Source organism: Myotis brandtii, unplaced genomic scaffold (assembly GCF_000412655.1).
Source record: "Myotis brandtii unplaced genomic scaffold, ASM41265v1 scaffold8, whole genome shotgun sequence".
NCBI lineage: Eukaryota > Metazoa > Chordata > Mammalia > Chiroptera > Vespertilionidae > Myotis > Myotis brandtii.
In genome coordinates, this window is record NW_005371219.1 from 10,680,354 (window position 1) to 10,698,441 (window position 18,088).

Genomic DNA, 18,088 nt, shown 5'->3' on the forward strand with positions numbered 1-18,088 from the left:
CATGTTCTCCATGCCACACCTCTCATTGTATAATATGATACATAATTCTATATGTATGTGTTTGTCTCCTCCCCTAAACTAGAACATTTTTTTCTTCTTGGTTTGTTCACCGATATATCTTTGCCCCCTAGAAAATGACTTGAACGTAATAGCTGCTTAGGAAATTTTTATTGAATGAACAAATGACAGTTGTAAGTGTGGTAGGGTTCTCTAGAGAAACGGAACCAACAGGACCTGCGTATATGTATAGAGAGAAATACTTATTTTTTTTAGAAATTGGCTAATGTGATTGGGGAGGCTTGACTGGTCCAAAGTCTGCAGGGAAGGCTGGCAGGCTGGAAACCCAGGGAAGATTGTCCATCAGAGACAATTTACTGGCAGGATTCCTTCCTACCTTTGCAGGGCAGTCTTTCTATTAAGGCCTTGGACTGGTTGGATAGATTCACTCACATTATGGAGGGTAATCACCTTTCTCAAAGTCCATCCATTTAAATGTAAATCTCATCCAAAAAATACCTTCACAGAAACATGCAGAATAATGTTTGACCAAATATCTAGGTGCTCTGTCCTTGTCAAGTTGACACATTAAATTAACTATCACAATAGGATGTGGAGAAATAAGAACTGTTACACACGGATAAAATGTAAGAGAGTGAGTTGGTAATCACTTAATTTGGCAATATCTAATAAAGTGGAGTTTGTCCATGTCCTACCACTGAGCAATTTTACTCCTAGTTATATAGAAACACTTATAAAAGGCCATACTTATATAAGGGAAACACTTACATAAGGCCACAAATAAACATGTTCAAGAATTTTTGTAAAGTGTTGCTTGTAATAGGAAGAAAAATGAAATAATCTAAATGTTTATCGGTGGGAAAATGGATCAATTAGCTGTGGTATATCTTAAATTGGAATACTATACAACAGTTAAATGAAGTAAATGTACATATATCAACATGGATTATTTTTTTAATTATGTTGAATTTTAAAAAGTAGTTACAAAAGGATATATATAGTTTGATACCACTTACATTTTAACATCTCAAAACCTTAATGTTGGTTGCATTAGTTTTTTACCAAGATTATTTTTGTTATTTAAGATTCTCCTGTTTAATTATAAAAGAAACCCACAGAAGCATGGGCCTTTGTTCTCTGACATCTTGTGTGGAGGGGGCTAAAGATATGCATGAAGAGTTGGTCAACAGAAAGTGTTAATGTGACCAATATGAACCACACATGAACTTCTTTACATCCATGCCTATCTTGGTAACTTCTACTCATTTAGAACAACTTTTAAAATACGTAACCTGTGACGAAACTTCAAAGTCAGGGATATTAATATTCAAAATGACAGATTGCATATATTTTCAGTTAAAGAATAGACTGGATTTAATTAAAAATCACATTAAGTCATTAGGACATTCAGTTACATCTATTGATATTTTCTACCTAAATATTTCACTATGTTTTGTTAAACATTGATTAGGAGTGAAATAAGTTAAAATGGATGTTCATCTTTTTTTTCTGTTAACTTTCTTATCCATTCATAAGTTTGGGATAAATTTATTGCATTTGAGTTTAACCTTTAGTTTTTGCTTAATATTTAATAGTACTCCCACAGAAAATACATTCTAATCAGCCTCCTGCATTGCTTTTATTGTCTTCCCAGTTGTCTGACGATGGTCGCTATGTCTTGTTATCAATAAGGGAGGGGTGTGACCCAGTGAACCGGCTCTGGTACTGTGACCTGCAGCAGGAATCCAATGGCATCACTGGTAAGTTATCTCTCACGCACAGGTACTAGTAATTACTCCAGAATGCCTTTTAAAAGCAGTTATTTTGTCTTCTAATTGATTTTCTAAGAAACCATCTTCCGTTTAATCACATTGTCTTAGTTCATCTGTTCCCCCCTCCCCCATATTATCCCATAAAATGAAGAAAAACTGAATGAACGTATTTGTTGGCTTCAGCATTTTCTCGGTAGATTGAGGTTAACCATATTTTTTGCATATGAGTGTGAAAATATCCTGCGAATACTGCAGATGAAGAGGATTAAGGAGAAGCTGGCCCTTTGGTCTGTAAAACAGTATAACTGTCTAGACATAATGCGGCAAACCGACATAGGCAAGAGAGGGGACCAGTGAGAATTAACCAGGGTAACATCGGACAGCTCCTCAGTACTGAGCCACATGCACAATCACAGCCTGATTTTCCTGCCTGAAGCTTCGTATGTCATGATGGTAAGCATGAAACCAGCCAGTCACAAATTCTGGAGGTGGCTCATTTTAAATATTCTCTTCCGACATCTAAATCATACCAATACCACTGTCAAGCATTAAAGCTTTCCAACTGCATGACGTACTGTGCTGAAAGTTCCCAGACCCAGAAATTGTATCAGGTATGCTGGCACACAGGTAAGACCCCATACTAATTATACCATGTTCTGGTTAATGTAAAATAAGTATATTTTAGAGATGGTGACCTAGATTTTCAAACTGTACAATATATTGAGTGCACTTTTAGTTATTTGATTACCTCATTATTGGTCTATATTGTGTGTTATATTAGTAAGATAATATAAATTTTTTATTATTGATTGGTCATTGCATCATTTTTAAACTTCTAAAGTAAGATTCGCATCCTAAGATTCTTAGATATCACAGATGCCATGCACACATACAGCAGGATGAAGTCAACAACTTTTATGCTAGTGTTAAATATACTTCCATTTAATAAAACTACGGGTTTGTGGTTGTTGGTTTTTTTTTTAAAAAAAGATATATCCATTTTGATCTCAAGAAAATTGGCTCAACCACAGCAGTTGCACATTCTCTGACAGGAGCAGGCCGCCACCTAAGAATTGTTCATTTGAGTTGCAAGTGCAGGTGTACATAGAACTGTGCAAACCTCTGAATATAGAATCTGAAAGAAACGATAACAGCTGTTAAACTGTGCTGTTGTCCTGTACAATATTCCCATGTGACTGTAAAATAGTGCATAGGACTTTGCTTTCTCCAGTTCTTTATGAATGCCAATTACCGTGTTCTTTCTCCATAGAATTCTGGTTTCATTTTTTATTTATTACTTCATTTTTATATATTTAAATTATTAGGTGGGCTTATTGTTAAACAATATAAGTTAACTAATTAAAAAACTAATTGGCCCTGGCCAGGTGGCTCAGTTGGTTGGAGCATTGTCCCATACACCGAAAGGTTGTAGGTTCAATCCCTGGTTGGGGCACATACGGGAGGCAACCTATCGATGTTTTTCGCTCTCTCCTTTCCTCTCTCTAAAATCAGTTTCTTAAAAAAAGCAAGCCTGAGTGGTTTTCGTGTCACAGCATTTATGAAGTGTTTGGTGGAAAAGTTGGATGGTGCTAACATATTTGATTTTTGTAAGCGAATATCTGCTTACTGTGTACTTTGTCTAGACTTTCATTAACTTGTCTCTCTCCTTTGTCCTTTTATGCTGAAGGTTTGATCATTTTAGATTGATGAAATTTTCAGTGCTCCCCATGTCTTTATTTTAAAGCTTTCATGTCATTAATGAAAATTGTCTTCTCCCGCATAAGAAATTAATCTACCCATGAAGATAAAAGGAAGCTCGGTATTTGTCAGACACCTACATTGTACAAACAGCCATCTCTGGCTAGTGCAAAGCAGATGATCTCTTGTTTTTAGAAAACTGAGATAACATTGACCCATGGTTCAGGCCTGGCAGGACTGGGCATCTTTGGGGGTTACAGTGGAAATGGAGAGAAAAACGTTCAAGAACCTTTAAATGATTTATCCAAAGTTTAACCAAGTCATCTGAGCATTAAAAGCCAGACCAACAGAGGAAGAGGACTCCTGTGATGGGCAGGGGTTATTAGAAAACTGTGTGTGTGTGTGTGTGTCTGTCAGAGTGGGTATGCCAAAGGAAAAAAAAGAATAGGAACATCAAGAGGTAGTATAAAAATATGAACTTTGAAGTAAAATAAATAATAATGATAAAGTCAGTATTTTTGCTAATTTTAAAATTAGGGATTAGAAGGGCTTTTTCTAGGAAAATAGCTGTGTGCCATGAGAGATGAAAATTAAACTTTAAAAGTTCACTATTAGCAAATCATGCTGTTCAGTAGCCACATTTAGCTTATTTTTGTCATTTGAAGAACACAGATTATTTGGCATAGTAGAAAGTGTTGTTTATTTAGCATTTATCTGTGCCAGATTCTGAGCTACAAATGTAGTTATTTCTTTGTCTTCTCAGCAACCTCTGAGGAGCACGTGGTGTTATCCTAGGAAACAGGTTGGTGAAGCCAGTTCGCTTTCCTGATGCCATTTAAAGATTCAGACCTATGTCAGTTGAACTCCCAGCCCATGTTCTAACCATAATTATGTGGCAGGTGAGGTGGAAGGAAGGCATCAGACCAGGAGAGCCGCAGCCTTCTGGTCCCCTCCATTCAGAGCAGGACCCACAGTTGGCATTGGTTTATCATTGTTACATGTCAGGTGCTTTGTAAAGTATAAAAACACTTCTTAGCTCCTGTTCTTAGAGAGCCTGCAAAACATTTTTTTTTTGAAACGTAGTTAATACCATTGATTTTCAGAGAAAGCAATAAAAGTAATGAGTTCGCTCTCAGGAAAGCATGGAGATGGCTTACTTTAAGCTAATCTTCACTCAGTCAACAAATCATTCCCCCACCCAGAAGCAGGTTTATAAAAAGTGATTTAACTTGGATGTAGAGAAGTTTAGGAATTGAATTCTGTTGGCTCAGAGTGAAGAATGCCACTCACAGGCAGAGGAGCCTCAGAAAAGGTGAGCAGACAGTGAGATGGTTAGCCAGTCTATTTTTAAAAGTAATTTTTCTGTTTTTCATTTAAATCAATAATGCTCTAAGTTATGCATAGCAAAACTGAATGAGCCCCATTCTTCATCCAAAATGCCATTTCTTTAGAATTGTGTCAGGTCCAAAGCCCTTGAGGAGCAAAGGTTTCAGAAAAGCAAAAGGATTTAGTGAGCTCCCGTCTTAAACATGCTGCCTTGTGAGGCCTGTACTTTCCACTGCTTTTCAAATTTACAGCTGGATTTGTATAAATCCAGCCACTTTCCCTAATCTGAATAAATTTATGACTTACAGTATCTATTTATGACTAAGGTTAATGCTTCAGAACTTTGGTGGCAGATAAGACCACAAACTTTGATTTTGTGTGTGTGTTCAGTGGAGCTTGATTATTTAAAGCGTGTGCCGAATTTTCAGGCTCAGCTGATTAAACAGGTCCTGGGGGAGGTTGCTACTGTGTTTCGCTTTGGGTGGATATTTCAGTGACTTTTTGCAGAGGTGGGTAGGGTCATAAGAAATACCACTGCAGTGGCTACAAGACCTTTTCAAGAAGAAATCCTAAGATGGTTACTTTGAGGACTAAAGGTTTTACATTACAAAGTGTTTTATTGTCAGGGGAACACTTAAGGAATCTGACATTTCCCTGAATCAAGATTCTGTCTCTGTAAAAGTCATAGTCCAGAAAATTACGTTTTAAGATTCTTATTATAAACTAGAGGCCCGATGCACGAAATTTGTGCAAGAGTAGGTGTTCCTTCCCCCGGCTGCCTGCACCGGCTTCCCTCCGGCCGCTGGCAGGCACCTGGAACCCGGGCTTCCCTTGCAGTCCCGGCTTCATCGGAAGGTCTAATTAGCATATCACACTTTTATTATTATAGATAAACATACCTTTCTGTTTATCTACAAATTTTGCATTGGCAGCTAATTTTTTACTTATTCCATCACACTTTTATTATTATAGATAAATGTACCTTTCTGTTTATATACAAATTTTGCATTGGCAGCTAATTTTTTACTTATTCTTCTAAGGAATAGTTTTTAGGGTTGTTGTGTGTGTTGTTTTTTTAAAAAAACATATTTTATGTAAACTAAGATACAAGTTGGTTACCATTGAGTGGTCACCTGTTTTTGAGGCTAGCGGTTTGAAAATAAAATTCTAATTTGAATTGCAGAGCTTAACCTTTTATGAAAATTAATTGTATGGACTTCTGTTTGAGGGAGTTTGTCAGATTATATATTCTGAATAGCTGCTTAATTGAAGCAACTAAGATGCTGTAACTTTATAAAGCACTCTTCTAACTATTGCTGAGTTGGCACAGAAGAAGAGAACCCACAGAACCAAAGGCAAAGTGAAAGCAGGAATCCTGGATTGCTCCTGAACGTGTCTGCTGGGCCCTGAGGCTGAGCTTCCCTCTGCTGGCCACCTGGGCCAGGGGGATGGGTGACAAAGCTCTGGGTCTCCACGGTAGAGAGCGTAATGAGAGATACCCTCAGTGTCAGGATGATTGAGAAATAAACCTAGCAGAGGTAGGGTTGGGGGGTGAGGCGGAAGGAGGGCATAAGAAGGAAACCTGCCCATCTTTACCTTGTCACTCACTGCTGAAGGGGAGGGGTAGGCAGGATGTCAATTCAGAGGTAAGGTTGGGGGGTGAGGCGGAGGAAGGGCGTAAGAAGGAAACCTGCCCATCTTTACCTTGTCACTGCTGAAGGGGAGGGGTAGGCAGGATGTCAATTCTCCTAAAACTTGAGAAAGGCTGACCTTCACCTGTGTGCAGGTTGTCTTGATTGGCCCTATGAGGTCCAGAAATCCTCATACCAAGCGTTTAATTTAAAGTGCTCCCAGTTTGGTTGCCTCCCAAGAGGCAAACAGAAGGCAAATGCAAATCTTCTCTGGAAGAGTGCCACTTCTACTGAGGCTTGTCAGAATTCCCACAGATAATGTTTCAAGGGGAGTCAGTTCACAGTCAGAAATCACAAAGGCAATGAAGAAATTTACCAGCGTGAGAAGTAGAGCCAGCAGAAACACCAGTATGGAATTAATCAGATTCCTAATGTAAAACTAGTACATACACTTTTAAAATAAACAATTAATGTTTTGCTTTTACAAAAAATAAACGAGAAGCTTGATGGCAAAGCAAGAAACAAGATACTGTAAAAAATATAAATAAATAAAAAATGACCAAACAGATTTGGAAGAGGACTAAGTAGAGCTTCTGCAAATAAAGCTATGATTATTACCATTAAAAAAATTCAGTTATTACATTAAAGGCAAGATTAGACACAGCTGAAGAGAGAACTAACAAAGTAGAATATAAGTATAAAGAAATCAACTAGAATATAGCCCACCAGGAGGTGGAAAGCATGTGAGTGGTTAAGAGATATGGAAAAGAGCAAATCTTTTTAGAAATGATAAGCCACATAATTGGGACCAACCATTCTGCAGAGGACAACTGGCCCAAGTTGTTATCATGAAAATGATATGGCTGTCTTAGTATCAAAATAGGCTTTAAAGTAAGAAAGCATTACAAAGGAAATAAAACTTCATAATTATAAAAGATTCAATTCAGTTTTATTTAAATATCTATGTGTATATATAAAATCATGATTTCAAAATACAGAGAGCAAAAATTAATACAAATCCAGGTAAAAATAGATAAATCTACAATCATAGAGAAGCATTTTAATAGCTCTTTTCTGGAGCTGATAGAAAAAAAAGTGGCCCCCTAAATCAGTAAATATATAGATTTGAACAATGATTAACAAATGACTTAATAGACATTTAACATATCACACCCAAAGACTGCAAAATACACATTCTTTTTAGTCACATACAGGAGCAGTTAAAAGACATTTAAGAAAAAAAAAATAGGCCATAAAGCTTTTCTGAACTAATTTTAAATGATTAAAACCAGACAGAGCATGTTCTTTGAGCACAATTGGATTTAGCTAAAAGTCAATAACAATGACCAGAGGGTGAAAAATCTCATAAACATGATGTCAAGTGAAAGAAGTCGGATACAAAAGAATACATGTTGTATGTTTCATTATATATGAAGTTCAAAAATAAGTAAGATTGTGTTTAAGGATACACATTAAGGCAGAAAAAGAACGAAGAAAAATAGGATTACCATAGCATTCAGGATGGTGATTGCCTTCAGGAGGGCCGGGGGCTTGTTCAGAGCATCGTAGCACAAAAAGTTCCTCCTCATTCTGTTATCAAAAGCATATTTATTATCCTTCTGTGCCGATTCTTCCAGCTGGACTTTAGAATGATATTGTCAGGTTCATTAAAAATCTCATTGGGATTTTGATTGGAATTGTGTTAAATTGGCAAATTTTCTCTAGGATTATTTGCACCTTTGAAATAGTGAGTCTTCCCATCTAGGGATATGGTGTGTGTTTTCAGTTATTTAGGATTTGTATGTTCTATTGTTATTTTTAAGATTCCTTAGAAAAAGTTTAGAGCTTTCTTCATATAGATTCCACATTTCCTGTTAAGTGCATTCCTAAACATTTTATTAATTGTGCTTCTTTTGTAAATGAACTCTTCTCCCAGTCCTCCCATTTTTTTCTAACTGGTTATTGCTAGCGTGTAGGAAAGTGATAGGTTTTTAAAAACTGCTTATCTTATTATTAGTTTTCATTTCAATTATTGATTTAAAAATATTTGTTGAGGTTTTGTTGTGGAGTAGGTAGGTATTAGTAGTCACTTTAATATTTTTTTATTAATTTAAATTCTTTATTGTTTAAAGTATTACATATATCTCCTTTTCCCCCCATTGACCTCTCCCCTCCCCCCCGTGCCCTCACCACCACCCCCCATCTGTGTCCATTGGTTTTGCTCATATGCATGCATACAAGCCCTTTGGTTGATCTCTTACCCCTTTCACCCCCCACCTTCCCTCATAGCTTGGACAGTCTGTTCTATGCTTTTATGACTGGTTCTATTTTAGTTCCTCATATTCCACAAATGAGTGAGACCATGTGATATTTATCTTTCTCTGACTGGCTTATTTCACTTAGCATAATGCTCTCCAGTTCCATCTATGCTATTGCAAATGGTAAGAATTCCTTCTTTTTTATAGCAGCGTAGTATTCCATCGTATAGATGTATCATAGTTTTCTAAGTCACTTTAATATTTTAAAAATCTTTTTGCTAGTGCTAGTTTACAGTTGAGAAAACTAGGCTTATCAAGGGATAAAGAGATTGCTCAAGGTCACACAACTAAATATTGTTGAGCTGCAGTTTTAATCCAGTTTTGTCTGACCAAAAAACTCACTCTGTTTTTATCATGGGATATTTTTCTTGATGAGTTTAATTTGACAATCAATTATATAAAGTTATTGTGCTCTAAAGATGAATGAGATAATAAATGTAAAACTGCCTTGAAAGATTCAGGGACTATAAATGAACTATCCAAATTAATGTAGTAATTTCACTGTGAAATTGAAGCCAGGAGATTAATTGGAGAATAGCTGAGATCTGGCATTGCCTTCCAGAAGTTTAGAAGTCATAGAACTCTTTGTTTATAAAACTTGTGAGATGTACTCTGAACATCCCTGACTGATACATTGTGAAGCAGGTATTTAACATTAAAAGTGGCATCTAGTGAGCCATTTAAATGATAATAGTGAGCCACATTTAAGATTTTTTTAGTGATGTCCATCTCTAGACAAATTCTTAGCACTAAGGGACTGGGAAGTGTTCCTTCTTTCATTCAGGACCAATTTTATTTTGCATCTTTGAAGTACCTGCCACTTCCTTTAGGTGCTAAGTATTAACTTCTGAATAGAAAAGACAAATTATAAACAAGCAGATAGGTACATATCTTGAGAGAAGTGCCGTGAAGAAATGGTCTGGGTACCGATAAGAGGGGCCTGGCCATTGGAGAGTGAGCCAGGCCGAGGAAATGCCCTGTAACAATACCTTGAGGCATGTGTGAAGGAGCCTAGCAAAGGCTCGAAGGACAGAGGTGCAGCGAAAGTTGGAACCAGCTGAGGTTGGCTAAGTGGGCAAGGACTGTGACATGCGAGACCAGGGAGACCATAAATAGGAATTCGATTTTATTCAAAGAGTAATGGGGACGTTTTTAAGAAAGGCACCAACATGGACCAGTTCAGGATATTCCAACATTGTGCTAATATTACAGCCGCTAATATTGAGAAGGTTTGGAGTGGCTGTGGGAAGGTCAGGCAGGAAGCTAATCTGCAGACCTGAGCAGCCTAATTCTTTGTCGTAGCGACTGTCCTGTGAGCCAAGCACCTTTAGCGGTATCTCTGGCCTTCACCCACTGGACTCTAATAGGAGCCCTCCTCTCCCCTTCCAAGTTGTGACAACCACGCCTGCACACATTTCTGAATGTCCCGCACGGTGGTGGAATGACCCCGGTTTAGAGCCCCTGACGTAGCCCCAGCGGGAATTGGTGAAGACTTGGCCGGTGTGAGGGCAGTAGAGGTAGAGAGAAGTGCTCCAGTTTGGGAACAGGTTCAGGTGGAGGAGGATCCCCCAGTTTCCGTGGGGCAACGTTCACATCTACCAGGCTTTTCGGAGGGGGTGGGGGGATGGAATTCCTTCACATGTTTTAAAACCTTAAAATGTGCCCATTGTCCTCACTCTTTCTCAGACCTTAGATCTTCCAAATATTGTGTCTACTTTTTCTCTAGACAGATAAGATCAGCCCTCTCTTCCCCATGCACAAACCACACCCTATTAAGCACTGGAGAGGTGACAGGATGCTTGGTCTCTCACCAGGAATCTTGAAGTGGGTGAAACTGATCGACAACTTTGAAGGAGAATATGACTACGTGACGAACGAGGGGACAGTGTTCACGTTCAAGACCAATCGCCATTCTCCCAACTATCGCCTCATCAACATCGACTTCACGGATCCCGAGGAGTCGAAGTGGAAGGTGCTGGTTCCTGAGCACGAGAAGGATGTCTTGGGTAAGACTGCATGCTGCTTGAGAGCGGTGCTTTCGTGTTGGGTGAGCACGTCAGCAGATTGGTCCGCCTCTCGTCCTCTGGTGGCCCACTACAAGGTAAAGAACCTTCAGCCTCTGAGCTCTGGGCATGAAGTGTCTGAACAGTACCACCAGGTTTGCACTGCAGGACGTCTTTGTGGTGACTACAATATTATGCAGGGCCATCCTAATCATTGTGAAGATATGAATCCAGACTTTCTAGGTGGTGCCTTTTAAAAAAATATTAGTTGTCTTTGTGTAATAATCCTATATAATAAAAGCGTAATATGCTGTGTCCAACCAGTCGGTATGACTGCACTGACGACCAGGGGGCAGACGTCTGACTGGTAGTTTAGCTTGCTGCTGGGGTCCAGCGAATCGGGACTGGGTGATAGGGCTGGACACACCCCGGAGCCCTCCCACGCCCTCCCCGGCCAGCCGGCCCCCACCAGCCCTGATCAGTATCGGGACTGGATGAGACGGCCCAAGGCCCCGATCACTTGCTAGGCCGAGGGACCCCACCCATGCACGAATTTGTGCACCAGGCCTCTAGTATAATAATCACTTAAGTTTAATTTTTAAACAATTTAGATTCAAAAGCCGTAGCTTTTCGCTTTTGAATAATCTTTGGCTGTTTGTATTATACCTGTTAGAGATTGTAGGGTGGTTTTCAGTCCTCTTATTAGAAAAGGAGTAAACTGTTTTCAGATTGAATTGAAATCCAGTGCAGTTGCTGCTGTGTGCCCTGAGCTCCATTAGCCTTTCAGGAATCTCACCTCTGTTTCCATCCTGTTTCCATCCTTAAGTTCCCTCGTTCATTTTCTCTGTGATGTTCCCAAAATGGTATGCTGTGTTATAAATGGTTTATTGCCTGAAAGCTGGATTTGATTAGAATGAGACTCACTAATTTTGCTATAAGTTTTTTTACACAAAGGAAGAGTCCAGTTATCTTCAAGTTAATGAAGAATTTACTGGTTGGCGGTGAACTTCTGCTAATGGGTTCAATGGGGATAAAAGCGAGGGCCACCCCAAAATGGGAAGGTGTAAGGTATATAATTAGGAAAATAAATCCTTTCGATATCTGCATAGTGTCCCTGTCTCAGCTGAACAGTCCTGAGAAAATGAGGGATTCTCCCTCCTGGCTCAAGGCCGTGCGCTCTGCGCCTGGCAGGCACTTGAATCTGGCCTTGTGTCGTGGGGAGAGGAAAAGGTGGTCAGATGGTTACGTTGAGTGTCTCAGGGATTGCGGCCCAGGGGCACTCCCTCTGGGCCCTTCTTCTGCATGTACCTTGGCCCAGGAGGAAGCACTGCTCTAGGTCTTTGCTCAAGATTCTGCCCAGCCCCTGGGCATCTGGCTGCACCCCTCACTCTCTTCGGTACTGAGGTCTCCACAGCCCTGCAGGCAGGTGTGTTGGCCAGGACCCGAGAGGACCTCATGCTTGCTCTTTCTTACAAAACCCACATCTGCACCTCCAAGGCAGCAGCCCATCCGAGCTCTCCCTGAAGTACTCAGTCCCCCTTCTCCTGCCTTCCAGCTGTCCCAGTCCCTATCCCTTTAGCCTCTCGCGTTGGATTGGACACCAGTGCTGTCTCCCCAGTGGGGAGGGGGGCTTACAGCATGACTGGGCTTTCTCCAAGGAAATCCCTTTGCTTGTCTCTCCAGAACCTTCCATTCACTCCGTGCCCTCATTTATATTTGGATGAGGGGTCAAGAAACAGGTTTTTGGCCATTTCCTTCAACAACTTCCTGTGAGGAACTGGGTGCGTAGTGATTCTGGTTGCCTGGTGGCTTCTGTGCAAATTGAGACAGAATGTGCCCCCTAAGGGTGGGAAGAGCCGGGCATTTAGTGCCTCTTAAGTGCCACGTGAACTGGCCTCATGTTGGCAGGTCCAAGTGAGACTTCGGTAGCACCAGCCTTCCTGCAGGGTGTCCGGGTGGTTTTCAGACGCAGGGCAGGTTGGATCCGTGATTCTTCAATGGGGAGCTCTCAGAGACCTAACTGTTTCCCAAAGCATGTGACTTTTCTGCCTTTTAAAGCCCCCCTAAAAGTGGCTTGGCTGTGCCTTAAGGTGACATCCTATTTCACTTGTGGACCTAATGAAATGCAAATCGCTGCTTCGAGACTTGGGGGTGATATATTTTTATAACCTTCCTTCTGGAAGATTAGAAGTTCCTTGGACTGGAAAGGGGAAACCTTCAATATTCCCTAGAACTCATCAATCCGAGGGAAGCACAGTTGAATTTGCTATCTATCATTAGCACAGAATGCCCAGTTGAGAATAAAAACTAGAGATGAGTCATAAAGCACAGCCATAAAGTCAGAGCTGTTATTGATGGCGCCTGCAAATCTCCTTGTCCTTTCTTCTTCGCTTTGTCTGTTGTATAATTCTGATGTGCTTGCAGTTAACACCAAGGATTCCTTGACAAGTAATTTACTTCTGTTTTTCCTCTATACTTTCTGTAAAACATTAAGGCTGCATGAAATAGATTACTTGATTGAGGCACTTTTGTAAAAAAAAAAAAAAATCGCATTGGAGAAAGCACCTGGCTTGTGGCTGGGAAAGTTCTTTGTGTCTTCCCTGAAGGAAGGGTTTGCTGTGGTAACAGCCAACCGGATGGGAGCTCTGGTGGTCCTCGGAGCTCCCTCTGACGACGCCTGGCTCGTGCTGATAGCTGGTAATGTTACAAGCGTGAACTACGAGTTCCGTGGGTTTTAAAAAATGAGCATGTGGCCCTAGCCGGTTTGGCTCAGTGGATAGAGCATCAGACGCTGGTGGACTGAGGGGTCCAGGTTCAACTCTGGACAAGGGCAACCAATCTATGAATCTCTCTCACATCGATGTTTCTCTCTCTCTGTCTCTCCCTTCCCCTTCCACTCTCTCTAAAAGTCAAATGGAAAAAACCCTCGGGTGAAGATGAAAAGTATTAATAATAAAAATAAATTTAAAATTCACTTCCCCATGAAACCCAAGAAAGGCTTGTCCCTGTGTTGGAGCTGTTACCTGCAGCCCTGTTCTTGCATCTGTCCATTCATAACAGCATCTCTCCCTCTGGACAGCCTGGCCTTCCCTTAGGCCAGTGGTCGGCAAACTCATTAGTCAACAGAGCCAAATATCAACAGTACAACGATTGAAATTTCTTTTGAGAGCCAAATTTTTTAAACTTAAACTATATAGGTAGGTACATTGTTATTAACTTAATTAGGGTACTCCTAAGCTGGCCTTTGCTAAAAACGTCCTCAATCTGATTGAGGTACGTTCACTGAGGTGGTACGTTCGCTGAGATCGACCCCTTCCAACTCTCCCATCCTCAACTCGTGCATGAATCGTGCGCGCCTCCCCCGCGCTGTGTATCCCGCGGCCCGGCCTGCGCCGCGTCTCCCCTGGCCTGACCGATCGACACCCCCCACTTCTTCTAACGCCACTTCTTCAAAATAGACTCACCCAGGCCGAAAACCAACTTCTGCGCATGGGCCACGAAGTTTCAATCGCACTGTACGTGCGCGCCCGCACGTGGTATTTTGTGGAAGAGCCACACTCAAGGGGCCAAAGAGCCGCATGTGGCTCGCGAGCCACGGTTTGCCGACCACTGCCTTGGGCTCATCTTGTCCAGAACGAAACAGATTGTGCTCTGTGCCTGCCCTTCTGTTTTTTCGCCCCCCTGCACTCTCCCAGCGCTGCCGCAGGACCACACCGATACTGACGTTGCAACCCTGGGAGTGAGGAGGACTCATCTCTCTACCTGACTTCCCATTTCCCCACGATCACCAAGCCCTGGGATTTTTGGGGGGAACTTGCCTTTCATTTATTTTTATTTTTTGTTTTTTGCATTTCATTTATTTTCTTACATCTCCAGACTTGATCCACACTGGTGTGATTTCACTGGCTTTCTGCAGGTGTGTTCTTCCTGGTCTCCCCTCCATCCCTGTGCACCCCTTTGTCCTGTATCCTTCATGGATGTCATCTCTATTTGTATCCCCTTTATCCAAACAGTAGCTCCTCAGTAACTGCCGAGTCTGACCTACACTCCGCTCCTACTCAGCTCACTGAAGCCCCCTTCAGACCACCATCGCCACTCACCCCCAGACTGGACAACCTTTTTCTTCTTAAAAACAGACCTCCCACCTATTTTATTAGCTCCTTCCCTCCCTCCTTCCTCCTTCCTCCCTCCCTCCCTTCCTGCTGTGCATTCATTGGTTCATTCTCATTCCTTTTCTCTCTCCTCATTCCTAGCTCTGGCTTGTGCTCGAGACTCAATTCAGCACTTGCTGAAAGGCTCTCACTTTTTTGGGTCTGCAGCCAGCCGGTGACTCACCTTTGCTTGCACATTACTAGCTGTGTTTTTACATGGTTGTATCTTAAGGGCAGAGGTGCCATCATGATCTTCCTGTTCTCCCGGCACCTTGCAGAGGACCTGGAATGTTCCAAAGGCTTGATACATTTTTGTCGAATAAACAACCCCGACGGAAATGGATTGTGATTTGGTTTTTGTTGTTTCTTTCTTATATTTCCTGTAGCATGATATTGAACACAGAGTAGGTACGCTGGTTACGTGTAGTATACACATTATCTGGGTAATCATAGCCCCTGGCCCAAGGTGGAGAGTATTTTGTTTCCTCTAGACACCACAGTGACAGTCACTATTAAGAGAATATGCTGGACACTGGGTGAATGATGAAAAGCAGTTGTATAGTCACCTTGCCAGGCGCACTGCTGCATAGCACCCTGGAGCTCCAGAACTGTCCAGCGACATTGGTGTGCCGTCCTCGCCTTTGCAAAACCACCTGAGGCTTTGTCTGTTCTTGTCTTTTCAGAATGGGTAGCCTGCGTCAGGGCTAACTTTCTGGTGTTGTGCTACCTCCACGACGTGAAGAACACGCTGCAGCTCCACGACCTGGCCACGGGCGCCCTCCTGAAGACCTTCCCGCTCGAGGTGGGCAGCATCGTGGGCTACAGCGGGCAGAAGAAGGACACCGAGATCTTTTACCAGTTCACTTCCTTCCTGTCTCCAGGTGAGTCTCCCCACCAGTGCGGCTCAGTTCCAAAACCAGACCCATGTTTGGGTGTCTCTGGGGAAATGGGAATATAATGCTATGAAGTTGAAAATCACATGTGCTGTATTACAGCCACATCACTTAATGGGAGTAAAACAGAAAAACAGATGCTCAGAACCAAGGGAAATGCAGCCGCCGAAACTGCACCGTCATTAATCTTGTGTCCTGAGTCCTGAGTCTCTGTTCTGGGGACAGGACCAACTGTTGTTCTAGGTTGATGAAAACAATTCGCAGGAGCACATATAATCTTAGATTCAGCCTTGGTCTGTATGGACCAGGACAGTCACAGTGCACATAACTGAAAGCTTAAAATAAAAATCTATACTCACATCTGACATTACAGTTGTTTTCGAGAATAAACTAAGAATAAATCCTGCAGTTGTTAAACTGAATAAAGATAAGTCTAAAAATACAGTCTTGCATCATATAGAAAAAAACTTATTTGGCCTAATACAAAGAAAAAAATGCTCATCGATTGTAGTTTTACTTTTCATGTAAATTTCATGTAGTTAATTTTACCCAAAGTCAACATAGCTATCTTTTTTACTTTTTAAAAAGTCGGTCACACTCATTTTGCTTTGTTTTGGTTTTGTTTGCTTCTCCACTTGGCTGTTTTTGCAATTGCCGAAGCCATACACGTACTCCGACTTGTCCCAGGAGCCTGGTTCAGTTGGCAGTTTGCCTTGGACCGAGCAGGCCCTATCCTGAGATCAGTCTGGCTGAAAAAGTTTGTGCACGTTTCCTTGTTCGTTTTCAAGTTCCTCCATAGCTTTTTGGTCCTACCCAGTTTTGTTGCAATAGTTTTATCCTTGGCAAATACAGCAGATAGGGGAGAGCTGGGCAGGTACTGACTTGGCTCTGGGGTTTGGCCAGATGACGGTGATGCCTCAATTCTTTTTTTTTTTTTTTTTTTCACCTCGGAGTCACAGAGCAAGCCATTCATAGGAACCTTATCATCTGGCAGGTTGCTCTCAGGGTTATTAAAATCCAAAGAGTGATGTTCTGTAAGTAGGTCTGATGTCATACCTGGCACACCTAGTAAGCTTTACTTTCCCACGTGCCTTTCGGAAGATCTAGGGGGCCCAGGAAAAGTGCCCACAAGGATGTGGAAACCAGGGCCAGGAGTCAGGGACGGACGGGTGTCCTGCACCTCGCCCCTCTCCCCTGGGTACTGAGGTACAATGGCAGCCAATGGACAGGAACCAAGAACAGCCAGTTTCCTCCAGAAAGCCATTCTCAACCCACTGCTGCAGGGTCCACAGTTCATTCACTCAGGTTACAGCGGTTCTAGACGTTTAACATTGGAAAATCGCGTAGTTGAAACAAATGGATAAAGGGCTGAGAAGAACAGGGTAGAGGGTGACTCACCTACACTTAATAAAAGCCAGAGTCACCAGAGGCCCGTAAACCTCCTTCCATGGCCCCACGTGGCCATTTATTACAGGAACAAGCTCGTCGTTACTGGGGAAGAAAGGACTCATTGTCCCAGCGTAGAATGGTGGGTTCTGTGCCAAGCAGTGAAATGTTATCCGTGACCGTGGCTGTGAAGGTTGAAAAGAGAAGTGTGTTCTTAGTTCTGCAGTGCCAGGCAGCTTCTGAACAAGCTTTCATTTGCTGCTGTAATGCTTTGTTCCTCTCCTTTTTCTCTTCTTCTTCATTTTGCCTCCAGCTTTGTTTTTTTCTCTCCTTAATGCAATTTGATATCTAAAACCAAAGAACGGGACTTCCAGACTCAGGCCTTTTGGTCCAGATGTAAAAGTGGCCATGTAATTAATTGTCAGCATGTGTATATCACCTTAAAGGCCGGCTCGCTCCGGCCTCTGAAGGTTAGCTGTCCACTACAGCTGACTAAATTAGAAGCAAAGCCCCGGAGCCCAAAGTCGCTGCAGCTCCAGCTGCTGTGGACGTGTGAGCCACCTGGCAGGTGCAGGCCACAGCTGACTGTGGTCCCCAAGGAGGTGCCTAGTGCAGACGTGCCTTATGCCCAAGCCATTTAGGAGTTTGGTATCCTGAGTCACACCTGGGAGAAAACAGGCGGCCTGGGCAGCGTGACGCACGAGGCTCTTATTCCCTGTGGCTCGAACCACTTAGCTGTCGAGCCGATTAATTCTCTACTCATGAAACCTCGGAGGGTTGTCTAAGGTGAGCTCCAGACAGACTTGCACATTGTAAAAATCCTATACAGCAGCCCCAGGTGCATGGCTCTGGGAACCAGAAATTAAAGAACCTTCTCAAACCGTTTGGGAAA

At 42.0% G+C, this 18,088-nt stretch overlaps 1 protein-coding gene across 1 annotated transcript in view; it reads left to right on the top strand.

Moving 5' to 3' along the window:
- Positions 1–18,088, top strand: part of PREP (prolyl endopeptidase) — a 108,816-nt gene that overhangs the window by 46,080 nt on the left and 44,648 nt on the right. The window contains exons 8-10 of the mRNA XM_014531282.1: positions 1,673–1,778; positions 10,578–10,769; positions 15,601–15,798. Coding sequence (XP_014386768.1) covers positions 1,673–1,778; positions 10,578–10,769; positions 15,601–15,798 — 496 coding nt within the window. The remainder of the gene's footprint in view (positions 1–1,672; positions 1,779–10,577; positions 10,770–15,600; positions 15,799–18,088) is intronic.